Source organism: Gymnoscopelus braueri (assembly GCF_963280865.1).
Source record: "Gymnoscopelus braueri genome assembly, chromosome: 22".
NCBI lineage: Eukaryota > Metazoa > Chordata > Actinopteri > Myctophiformes > Myctophidae > Gymnoscopelus > Gymnoscopelus braueri.
The window spans coordinates 23497751-23510770 of record NC_137624.1 but is presented as its reverse complement, the minus strand read 5'-3'; the positions used below and the strand labels follow the sequence as shown (position 1 = coordinate 23510770).

The window sequence follows — 13020 nt, the reverse complement described above, 5'->3', positions numbered from 1 at the left end:
CAGGTTCCCAGTGATTCAACATCCTGCATTGTTGCTCCTGATCGCCTAATAATAATAATAGATACTTATTCCAGACTGAATACAATTTCTATGACGTTAAAGGGAAACTTTTCCCATTGTTCTGGTGGGAACATATTGTGGTAAAAAATACCCTACATCTTCTGTGTATTTCTCGACAAAAAATGTTTAACTTCTGCGAAACGATGATGTCAAATGTGGTTTCACGTTAACGGGTGAAATAGGGTATTATTTTTTACACATATTTATTGATCTCCCCACAACATCAGAACAATTAGCGAAGTTTCCCTTGGAATCAAATCATTTGGTCATATAGTTTGACATTGGGTCATTTCTTACTGCTCATGCACATATTTTGGTTGATATTTGGTTGGGGGGGTGGGGGGGGTCAATGATAGACCCTGGGGGACCCCAGTCAACGAATTATATGGGATTTAAGTGGTTAATGGCCACTGGAGTCAAAGAGAATGACATACAAGTCAAGCAGTGCCCCTCAAGAATGACTAGATGACTAGATTCACTTGATATTGCATCTGGTATGGGATCACATGCAGCGAGTGGAGTGCAGACATAAACCCGAGTGAATCAGTTATCATTTGAGCGTGGATCCAAGCCAGTGGACCGAACAACCACCACCCTTTTCTCTGTTCCCCTCCACACCACATCTGGTCCAGGAAGCCAGTAGGGAACTTCTCTGGGTTGCATTAGGGTGGTGACCTCGGCTTCACCCCCTGTGTGCTACACAGTAAACTCCTCAGTGTTAATTGATCCACTTGGGCTTCACCCCATTCGCTCTACAAAGCAAAATCCTCAGTGCTAATTCATCCGTTTTGTAACTCCCGAGCATGTAACCAAAAGGGTCCATTTGGTTACATTTTGTACACGCCGAGTTAAATTATGACTGAGGATTTTGCTGTGTATACAGTTTGAGTTTCGCTGGGTGAACAGTGGCCATCTGTGTGTGTGCAGCTCTGCAGCTTCAGAGCTGCCTGGTAGCTCGAAAATATGCAGCTGACTGACCTTTATGTAAACAACTGCCTTCTGCCATACTATACTATGTAGGAGGTCACCCCGGGGGGGGTGACATGTGGTATGTCAATGTGGGCTTAGCGGGCGTCTCGCATATTGAAGAAAGTCTACATCATAAATTTGGCTCTGTGTGTTTTCCGGTTTTTGGTCAACTTAGAGAGGGAAAGAAGAAGAGGTGTGGGTTTTCTTATTTCCCCATGTTGTTATTCTTGAATCTGAAGCTGTATCTCTCTACTCTCATCTGTATCTTCCCTGTATTTCATGCTGACTGTGGTGCTGCTATCAAAAGTGAATTTCCCTTGCGGGGATCAATGTCATGTCTGTCTATTTGTCTCTATGTATCTCTGCGTCCGTCCTGTCTTTGTCTGTCTATTTGTCTATGTATCCGTCCATCCGTCGGTCCATCCATCTGTCTGTCCTTCTGTCAGACGTGACACTGTTGTGCGACAAAGTATGAACCGGGCTTTACAAAAGGAAGGAAGAAAGCACTGGGGCTTTTTGAAAACTTTCTGAAATAATGTCACGTGTCATTTCCACTTTGTGTCTCTCAAGGAACTCAACTCTGTGTTGTCTCTCTGGGTTTCGCGTTGATGGGAGAGGGAGACCAAGGGAAAAGGCCATTCTGACAAGCCTGGGATCAGAGTGGGATTAGAACTGACAGAGAAACACAAGGGTTACATGTTGAACCGCTTTCAAGAGCTTCAAAAACGTTGCTGTAATCACACCTTGAAGCTTTAGAGTTTCCAGCCCAACACGCACACACGCACACAAATGTTCTTATTCTTTCTTACGCTGAGTGAGCTGGAAGGATCAGTAGTAACCAAAGTGTAACCAAATGGACCTTAAAGGTCCATTTGTTAACCACTTCACCACTTACACCCAACCTAGACTCCACCCCTCTCCTTGTATACCTTCTTGTCACCTTTTTTCAATAAATGTTTGACCACAAAGAATGTTATTTGGATTTAGCATGTTTCAACAGATGCTAGATTTTATTTGGTTTACCTGGTATCCTAGTTTCTTTGTCGTTCTCTCTGCACTCTACTTATGTGACTATAGTGTTTAATGCTTACTCGGCTTACTCTTATCTCGCTTTTGTAAGTCACTCTGGATAAGAGTGATAAGAGATAATTGAAATTGTACATTTAAAATCTAGACCTACAAGCTCTGATGGGGATGTTCTGCTATTTCGAGCTGCTACTTTTGTAGAATATCCACGTATTGTGACGCGAGGGTTCATATGGTTAAAATGAGACTGAGGATTTCACTGTGTGTATGGTTGTTTCTTGGAGTGAGCTGTCCTGGGCTGTTTTATCTCTGAGGTTTTGGAACCAGGTGCAGTCAGCCACAACCTTGGAGGCATGGTGTTTGACTGCACTGTGTTGCATATTTGAATGACAATAAATAAACATCAATTATCATACTTTCCTCAGGCAGCTCCCCGCAACCTCCTGGCAAAACTCAATGTTCAGTACTAAGGGAAAAATGTCCCATAATATTAGAGCAGAAAATAACCAGCTGACATGTTGATTTTGGGAAGAAAATCTGCTGTAGCCTACCGCTTGTTATAATATCTACTAATATTTACACCTCTCTCTCTTTCTCTCTCTCTCTCTTCCTACATATATACACATAAAATGAATATAGACTAATCACTGTGAGGGACACAATGAAACTGAGAGAGGACAACTCGCACACACATAGTATGAATGCCTTTGAATGGTATGAGTGGGTTAGAGAGAGGAACTTTCAAAATTTCAAATGCAATCTTGCCCTCTGAGGAGCACATTATGACTGGCTGACTGCTACATACTACAGTACATGTGGAACTGAGCTTTCCATCACTCTAACAGTAAATGGAATCACTCTTTTATGAAGCTTCACTCACTCCAGAGACAGGACAACATTGTGAGCCAAGACGTTCTCACACACCCAGTTCTCGACGGATAGATCGGTCTGGCCGATATATTCAGTATTATTTGACTTTTGTGATGATGTCAGTATCAGCAATTACTGTATGTAGCGTGTGTCCCAATTTTAACTACTTTAAACCTCATGTTCCTATTTTGTGCAAGTCATTATTGGCAAATTATATATATATATATATATTGCATTTGTGCTCGTAGACGTAAAAAAGAAAATTGAACAGGGCTTAAGTGGTTCAGTTTATGTGTATTTTATATGTACTTGATTGCTAATTCATTGTAGAATGTTCTTTTTGTACGTATATTGAAGTTTAATATACAGTGTATATATACTTATGTTCAAATATCGAAAAGGCATTTGTGTTTTTATTTATTTTATTTCTTTTGCGTATAAGTTAAAGGTTCTCTAACAGAAACTTTTATCAATTCTATGTTTTGCAAATCAATTAGAAACTGTCACTGTCAACTGTCACTATTTGACAAAATATCGGTCAAAACATCAGCAATCGGTGGACTTGGTGGACTCTACCAATTACCGTACCTTGTAGTCTGCTCATCAAAGCAGCTATGGGGCGAGTTCACATGCTAGCTTGTTCACTGAGCGTTCTATGTTAGCGTGTGCTGTTGCATTTATACATGTGTGGGGAAGAGTCTAAGCAGCGCAGTGTGGCTGACCAGGAACCACAAAAGGCTAGTTCTAGCCGACTGAGCCTGATGGAATATAAAAGTTTGTGGTCTTTCTGCACGCTGAGATTTCCTCACAACGCAGGCTACAATTCAAAGTACTTTCATCTCTTGCTCCGCGAGGCATGCTATTCCTATGAGCATGCAGACATGAGTTAAACATCTCTTGGTGGCTAGGATTTTGGCAGAAATGAAGACAGGCTGTTTTCTCCCTCATTCGCAGGACGGATAACTGTTCTTACCTCATTGAAACACTATCATCTCATCAGATCTGTTATGATCTATGGCGCAACAACAGGATAAAGGGAGCACTTTCAAATCCATAGTGCCTTTCCGGTCTGAGTGAAAACATGTTTTCCTTCACCCGGGCACTCTACAATAACTTCAACAGATCAACACCAGTGACCCCGAATTACTTTCCTGTCTGGGGAATAAAACATGACAGTGTGACATCATGTGACCAAACTGGAGTCACATTAGTCAACCCCTAAGGCGCTCTTGGAATGTTATCATGACACTTAGACTTATCAGTCAGCATCAAAGTCACAAATCATGTCCATACATAGAGAGAGACAGATGGAGCTCCTTCCTGCTGAGGGAGAGATGAAGCATTGTACTTACAATCTTGAAATAAAAGTTAACATAAAAGTCAGTAATAATAAAGTAAATATTGACACAGTATTATTAATACTGATTTTTAATCTAATAATCTGTTTTTTATTTCTGCTTTGTTGAATAAGGAATATTTAAGAAGAGCAGGGTCACCCAGGGCTCTAGACTTTGTCCGTTCCTTTTTCCCCTCTACACCAAATCTCTTCGCCCCAAAATAGCTGATCTACAAGCGCATTGCATTGCGCTGTGACGTCTTGTGACGTGATGTTAAATGCATTATTGTCTAATTGAAACATGGTCTAGTAACAGCTTCTTGACAATCTAATTACTATTGGTCTATATCGTGGCTTTATTAATCTTAACCCAAATTCTACTGCCTGTTGTCCATGGAAATTTCCTTGAATAAAATACTGCCAGGAATCAAATGTGGTGAGATGGTTGGATGGAGTCAAAGCATTATTTTCACATTGCCGAATGACGAGAAGTACACATTTTGGTAATGGAGAAGCATGTTGTGCCCAGACGCTTTAGGAAAACAATATCCTACAGTATAAGAATGTAGTCTGTTTGGGTGACCAAGTAACATGAAACGGCATCAAACACAAATGACTCAAACTTGAGGTTTCATGTGCTTTGCAATGTGACATTATGGGTCCAAATTGCACATTTGTGGGCTGCCTACAGGTAAACACTAAGCAGGTTCCAAAATACTGCCTGAGCATAAGACCTGGAAGAGAAGTGTTTATTTCCTTGCGAGAATGTTACATTTTTTAAAATTGGATTAATCAGTTACAGTATGATATAGGGATGCAACTATTATAGATTTGAATGGTACGATTATAGTCTTAGGAAAAAACATGGTTACAGTTTTCACGTTTATTACGCGTTTATTCCACTAGATTATGGATTTAGATGATGAAATCGCATGTGCATTCATACATCTGAGGTTTTAATGTTTTTTTGTCACATAATATTTTGTTGGCTTTTTCTCTCTTTTTCACAGTTGCAGCCTTTCAAAACACAAATAATACAGTAGCCAAATACATACAAAATAATAAAATAAATACATAAATAAATAAATAAATAAATGTAATGAATATAAAGAATATATATGGAGAATGGATATCTAGTTAGAGGTTTTAGTTGTAGTTTATATGCATCGTGTCTCACATAGTCTGAATGTTTGATGTTTCATTGTGCTTTCATTACACTTGCTAGATTACATACAGCTGTGAGAAGGGGCTATTTTAGGGCTATTTCCCCACTATTAAAGTAGAAAGGCTCCTTCATCTTGCGATGTGGTGATGGCATGAAAAGACATGGCGAACTAAAGCACTGTGCTTTTCCGTCAACAGGTTTAGCGGCGTGGGAAGCGTTAGGTGTTCCCCTCCATCTGTCATGTGTGACACTTGAGCTTCAGGTCGCTCTTTTAAGCTTAGCTAAAGAAAATAGAGATGGATCTTTTCTATAAACAAAAAGCACCATCATACAATGCTTGGTGAATTCCCCACTCCAGAATGAAATACCCTTTGAGGAACGCGTTGAGAGATGAGGTAAGGAGTACGTCGCTTGATAACTGGTAGATAAATCATTTTTTTCTTATTTTCTTTTTTGCAGAATGGGTTCCCAGATTGGTTAGCTGGTTATGTGTGCATCTGTAATGGCAGTGATTCTGTACCTTTTTAATTTCAAGGATCCCCAGTTTGATAAGCATTAGGCCACGGACCCCCATTTGATATAATTTTTTATTTCAGGGACTCCAATCTACAACTGTCCATTTGATTCCATTAGTACACTCTGATTTCCAAACCTGTAAATGTCCACTTGGAGTGCATGGTTCCTAACTATCAATCATTTAGCCAGGGAACCCCCTCAAGGACCCCTGGGGATCCCAGATCCCACGTTGAGAGCCAGTGGGTTAGGAAGCATCTTTATGCATCACTGACGGTCACAGGCCTTGAAATCTGCCAAGTGAAGTCTCTCTGTGATGGGATGAAATAATATAAGCATAACCGATCCCTCGGTTCTATTTTTAGTCTCTTTGATTTTAAACTTGTATGACTGCACAGAGGTCTTTAAAACCGCAATCCGTAAGATTTATGTCCTTCCCGAGATTCAAAACCAGGTCTTTTATTCACACAAAAAAGTTCCGGATTGCGTCTTTGAGAGCTTTTCGTCACAGAGGTTCAGTTAAAGCCAGTTGTTGCTGAATGAAATACAGTATATGGACCACATCAATCCTCCATCTGGACCAATATACATGTAGCTGTAATATTCACAGTGGGTTGCTGTAGTAATACGTGTAATCAGGCTCAAGTAGCACTTAGGGACCCCAAAATACTGAGGTCTTCCGTCTTGCTTCAATACACAGCAAAAGCCTCAGTAGTAGTAGTAGTAGTAGTAGTTTAACTCTGATGGTGCAAAGATGCACCCATACTATGTCATTTCTTTGTAGTCTCAGGGATAAACTACCACTGAGGATTTTAGTGTGTGTATCAAGCACAGTAGTTGCGGAAATCGGGCCAGGACTTGATGGTTTCCACAGATTCAACTCTGTGGTGAGGGTGATGGCTGATTTAAAGCGGCACTATGTAACTTTTTTTAAATGAATAAAATAAAAAATAAGTAATTTTGTATGGTAGAGTATGTTAATAATACAATATAACAATATAATATAACTACAATTGGGGTGGTTGTGTTTTGTCTCCCTGCTCTTCTATTGAGACATTTAAGATCGTGTCAAAGGTCATGTCTCACCAAGACACAAGACCTGACACAAATTTTGATCTGATGATGGGCTCTATTAGCTCAATTGTAAAAATTGTCGGCACTTGCGCAGGAAACCGGGTTCAAATCCGGGGTAGAACAGGAAAAAGCTTAAGGCAGTCACACTCTGGACTGAATCCAAACCAATTTGACGATAAGCTGGGTGTAACTGCACACCTAATTAATGCACACAGGATATATCAGTCATCCCACACTCAAGAGAGAGCCTCTGTCATGACAGCATGATCATCTGCTCTGGCTTGTAACATCTTGCCACTCTAGTCTCTACAGTAAATGTTTGAACTAGGACCACAACTATCAATTATCTTCTTTATTTTGATTTGTTTTATCACATGATTTTTGTAACCCATTTTTTCACCCAGTGCCAATTGCCTAAGCTTGTAATCCTGGGCGCCACTCTCCCTCCGCTTTCTTCAATGCATGAGGAGTTAGCAAGCTGCTTCTTATCACCTGACAGGGGGGATTTTCCCCGGTAGGACGTAGCGCGTGGAAGGAACACGTTATTCCTACCAGTTCCTTTCCCCTCCATCAGGCGCCCCGACTGACCAGGGCGAGGCAGTATAGAGACCAGGATTACTACATGTTTTTTTGTGAGGGTCCTACCCTAGGGGACACGGGGAGAACATGCAAACTCCACTCCAAGAGTATGGGCACTTATGACGCAGAGGAGAGAACACGCCCCCCAGCGCCCACAGCGTCCCCGGCGGGAATCAAACCCAGGACCTTCTAGCAGTGAGGCGACAGCACTACCTAATCAATTATCTTCTTAGCGACTATTCTATTGATCTACTTTTAATGAATCGAATAATCAAGAAGAGCTGTTTTTCTAAATATAAATGTACAGTATATATATTTTATATATCAAGAAATCAATTAACCACTTAAGCATTATTTTATACTTTGTCTTGCAAAAATAGTGACGATAGCCAACAAGCTGAGCTTGTAGATTGGCTATCTTCACTATTTTTTAATTTATTTTTGACTATAACATGCTCAAAAACTATTTTATTAGATTATCGATTATTTTTCATAATAGATTAAATTGATTAGTTTGATTGACTGTTGCACCGCAATACAATGCAACGCATTATGAGCTTGTAGATCTGATATTTTCACTACTTTTCGCCTATAATGTCATCCTCAAAGTAGGGTTTGATTATTAATTGATTCTTTTATAAAAGGTAGGGTAAGTGATCTTTTTTTTTTAAAATAAGTGTTAAAGTCTCCATGTCTCTCCAGCTCTGGATTAAACAGAAAATACATTTTCAGGCCAGGTTACCAATTTTATCCAATTAGGAGAGAGAACACACACAGGATACAGATTAAACAAGTGAAATTGGAAGTGATGACACAAAGAAATAAGCTGACAAAATTGGAACTGGAACACTATAAAATTGAAGTTGATAAATAGGTACTTTCTCCTGATTGGCTGAAGATTGACCACCCACCTGAAAATGTATTTTATGTTTATTAAAGAGCTGGAGAGCCGCAGAGACCTCTGCTACTGAACAAACACTCTATAGCAATGATTACTATCACAATATAATGCTTTAAACTTTTAACAAAAAAAACTTTTGTTTTAACCAAAACATATCACTTACCCTACCTTTAAATGATCAATTATTGATCATTTTGTATAATTGGTTAAATTGATTAACTGTTGCAACCCTAAACAAAACCCTAGCTCTATTCATCTATTTCTTCATATATTAAATGTTGATAATATGAGGAAATATATAATGGACCCAGTGGTATCACATGTCAGGTCCACAGACAGCCACAGTGTACAATTATAGAGCAAATGACAACATAAACAAATGGCAAAATAAATACTGTGCAAGACAAAACAATTTGCAGCGATGAATCCACCCAATATATTAACATTCCTTCAGAACCCACAATGCCACAGGGACACGATGACATAGTTTGACAGTAACATAAAACCAATAATTTTCTTATAATTGGAGTTCATTGGTTTTAAATAATGAAAGCTCAAAATAAACATTGTACGGATAAACCAAATTTGGAAAGTGATATGCACGTTTTTGAACAGTGTACTCACTGTAACATCTACTGAATAGCATCGACTGAATACACCGTTTATGTTGCATAATATAAATTATAATTTGGCCGGTATATAGATTAACAATACTGTACTGTATACGCACTACCACCAAGACATGGGACTGGAAATAGATCTTTTAGGCTTTCTTTTTAGACTATGTGAATCCAAAATGAGGTAAAAAATCACTCGATGAGATCAAATGCAACTGGCTGACAACAACCTGAGAACACTGCATGTTATGTAGCTGTGTTTAAATAGGCAAGTGAGCATTTGTATGCATGTATCATGAGACAGACAGACAGACAGACAGACAGACCTTTATTGATCCCTAGGGAGATTCAGCATACTGTAGACTAGAGTGTGTGTACTTGCATACTGTATAAGCATGTGTTGTTGTTACCTTTGCAGAGTGAGGGTGAGCTCATCTGTACAGCCTTTGATCTTATTCTGGGCCTCCAGGTGGTTCATACTGTCCGTGGTGATGCCATCAATAGACAGAACAATGTCTCCAATGCTGACTTTTGCCATGGCTGCCTTGCCTCCATCTGTAAGCTGCAAAGACATTACACACACAAATGAAACCACATTTAACCTCGCATCCCTATTCTGGGCATGCCATTATAGGCTAAATATATATATATATTATTTTTTTTGGAAAATAAAAAAATATATATGAAATGAAATATTTCCCTAAAATGACAAAATTGATCACTATTTTTCACTATTCGTGGTCAAAAATGTTTGTTATGTCTCTAGCAGTGACAAAGAAGCACATTCTGTTCAATCTCTACTTACAGTAGTTAGTGACTCTATCTCAGCATTCTGTGGGATCTGAGATTTACAGTCCCGGCCTATCAGAGCAACAGCACATAATCTTATCAAAGACTGGAAAAGAAACTCGGATCACGTTTCACTTTTGCTGTTGATACAAATTTCTCAAGCAAAATGTATTCAAGAAATGATATGATTTTCTGTTTTGTCCCATTTGTGTTTTGTCTGGCATCATTCGGTGACTTTATTATTACTCAAAGCAGAACAAAAGGCTATAGTCCAAATAATACCTTTAACAACTTTTAACAATAAACAATAAGCAGTTGTCACATAGTGAAGAAAAAATTGTAACCAACAATGATTTATTTCCTGTAATAAGCTTGTTTTTGGTGTCTTAGCCGTAGTTATATAAGAAAGGTATTTTCTTCTCTTCACAACACCACTTACGATATCAACAGCAAATCCCTTGCTAACATTCCTGTGGTAGGGCTCTATTATGCTGTTTATTTGTGTTGGTCACTTGTTTATTTGGACCTCTACTAAAACTCCAGGACTTACATAGAAAAATGAAGACATGCATGTAAATGGCACTATACCAACCTGATCATATGACTCTTTAGGCATGTGAAGGGCCCTGAACTACTGTATGTGCTAGGGTTGTCAAAAGTATAGATTTTTTTGATATTTGATACTTGCATTCAATGCATTCAATTTAAGAATTATACCATCCAATCTACAGTACGTACAGTATGTATGGACTTTCTCTAAAGTAGAAATAAATAAAATAAGCATTGATTTGCTGTGGTATCAAAAGAGGTATTATAATATTGTTTTTATACTAGTATTATATTGAAGTGTAACCACTTTAACCCTGGCATCAATATTTTGGGCATGTCAATGCATGAAAATGTTGTGAATGTCAATGATGTTCTAAAAATGCTCTGAAATACCAGATTTACAAGCTCACAATGCATCGCACGATTTGCACACACCCAACATTCTGCTGCTTGTACCTGGTAACCCCTCGACTCACGCTGGCTATTTTTGACTTTCAGGATATGAACAAAGTGCTTAAACTTCTGGTATCGTGACAAGCCTAGTATGTGCTGAAAGTGTCGGACATATTGTTTGTTTTATCAGGCCATCAGTGGGAGCTTTGGCAGAGAAAAGCTTGAAGGGGCCTGTTGCCTTGGAGGAAGGATGTGATCTTATCTCACGCAGGAGTAATAAACTTGAAGCTGGTCCTCTCATCTGGCATGAAAGCAAGGCATGCTGAGAGACAGGTACAGCACATCTAGGGTATCAGCAATCTAATCAAAGTTTTAATTTCCGATACTAAATTAGATCTACAGTACAGTATTACCATAAATGGAGTGTAGGAATTAGGGAAGTGGAAACTGAAGGCAGCAATATAGATTATAAGACTAAAGTGCTACAACTATACAATTGTTAATCCAATTATATACAGTTAGAGCCTAATGTCTGAAAATAGCCGATCTATAAGCTCACAACGTGTTGCATCTGTGACACATTGTGAGCTTATGGATCGTCTATTTTCAGTCCGTGGCACCGTTATACGACAAACTGACAAAGTATAAATCGGGCTTAAATATCCAAGTCTAAATAAAAACACCTACACCTACCTACAACACATAAATTGAATTCTGTCAAAAGATTTAATAACATTTATTTTGCTGCCCACTTATTCCTAGGCAAGGCAAAGTTTAGCTGTATCCACCTCTGGCATTGTATGGAGCATTGAACAGAAGGAATAATCATGTGCAATGCATATCAAAAACCAAAATAGGCCAGGTGCTGGATAAAATAATTAATCCATGAAAGGATGACAAAATATCTGGAGTGCACACTAGAATTCAAGCTCCCTTATTTATTCCCAAATTGAAAGTAAATTGAATAAAATGTAATCAGTTTCAACCAAACTACTTGTCTTCCAGGCAGAGCTGCCTGAGGAAGACGTGTTTGTGCATGAGTGTGTTCCCGTGTTTGCGTAAGAGCGTGTTCCAGTGTGTGTGGATGCGTTTTCATCTTTTCTTACACTAAAAAAGTAAACATTGGCCATACCACAAAAGGGAAGAAACCAGATAAAAGTATGACGACACAATGACTGTCAACCAGGTGTGGCACACGTCTGCTAGTGTTTACGCAAGGCTATGTACCTCATCAATCACTCAGCACTCCCTTACACACTTGACACTTGTGCAATGTGCAGGAAAAGTGCTTGGCATCATGTAGCATCATGTAGTAACCATGCACACTCTTCTTTTGCAATATCACTTTCCTATTATTGTATGTGAATTAAAATAACATTCCTAATTTCCCAACTCGAGCCACACCAGGACTCTCCAAAATCGGGATCGCCATCGGAGCAAAGAAATCTGGCATCTGGCATTATACTGAAGCCTAATTGAGAATAAGCTGAATAGGTACATGGGTAATACCTGTGCATGTAAGGTACAGTAGATTGCAGCATTTAGAAAAAGGGCTGTGGAAATGGTGAAAGGCAGGCTACAATGAAGAGGGTAATGAAGCGTTTCTATGTGGGACAGAGGAGGATTTATCTGCTATCTTTGTTAATTGATCGTAACAAGGACAAAGGAAAGAGTAACAACAAATAACACGCTAGTTTGACATGGGCAATTATCACACGCTGCTTCACAACCTGAACCAATTGAATAGCAAGGAATTTCTGTGCGTCACTCGACAGCTAGCTTCGGCAAACATTTTTTCTGCCAGAGTAACAGTTGTTGTTATACGTCTCCAGTGTGCTCCCAGGGACCGTGACTCACACCGGTGAGTCGTCACTCAGATGCCTGGCAATGCCCCATTCACTTCCATTCACAGAGTTGTGCGAGAGAGGGAACATAAGGAGGATTGGAGCTGAAGAGCATGACGGTACATAGAGACGCACAGGATGCTTTGTCTTCTCGTCGCTTAAAAAAAAGAAATTGCTTCAGTCCAGGAAGTTAGGTCACTGTGTGTATGTGCAGTACGTGTCAGGAAGCACAAGACTCCCCCACAATTTCAATAAGAGTCAAGAGCATGTATTGGATGAATGGAAGCAAAGACTGCCATTGTGTATATATTATAATGAGAGCGAGAGAGAGGGGG

At 39.3% G+C, this 13020-nt stretch overlaps 1 protein-coding gene across 6 annotated transcripts in view; it reads right to left on the bottom strand.

Annotated features, from left to right (window-relative positions):
* Positions 1 to 13020, bottom strand: part of pdlim5b (PDZ and LIM domain 5b) — a 78651-nt gene that overhangs the window by 34142 nt on the left and 31489 nt on the right. For all 6 annotated transcript variants that reach the window (XM_080420443.1, XM_080420444.1, XM_080420445.1 and 3 more), the window contains exon 3: positions 9521 to 9672. In XM_080420443.1, coding sequence (XP_080276569.1) covers positions 9521 to 9672 — 152 coding nt within the window. The remainder of the gene's footprint in view (positions 1 to 9520; positions 9673 to 13020) is intronic.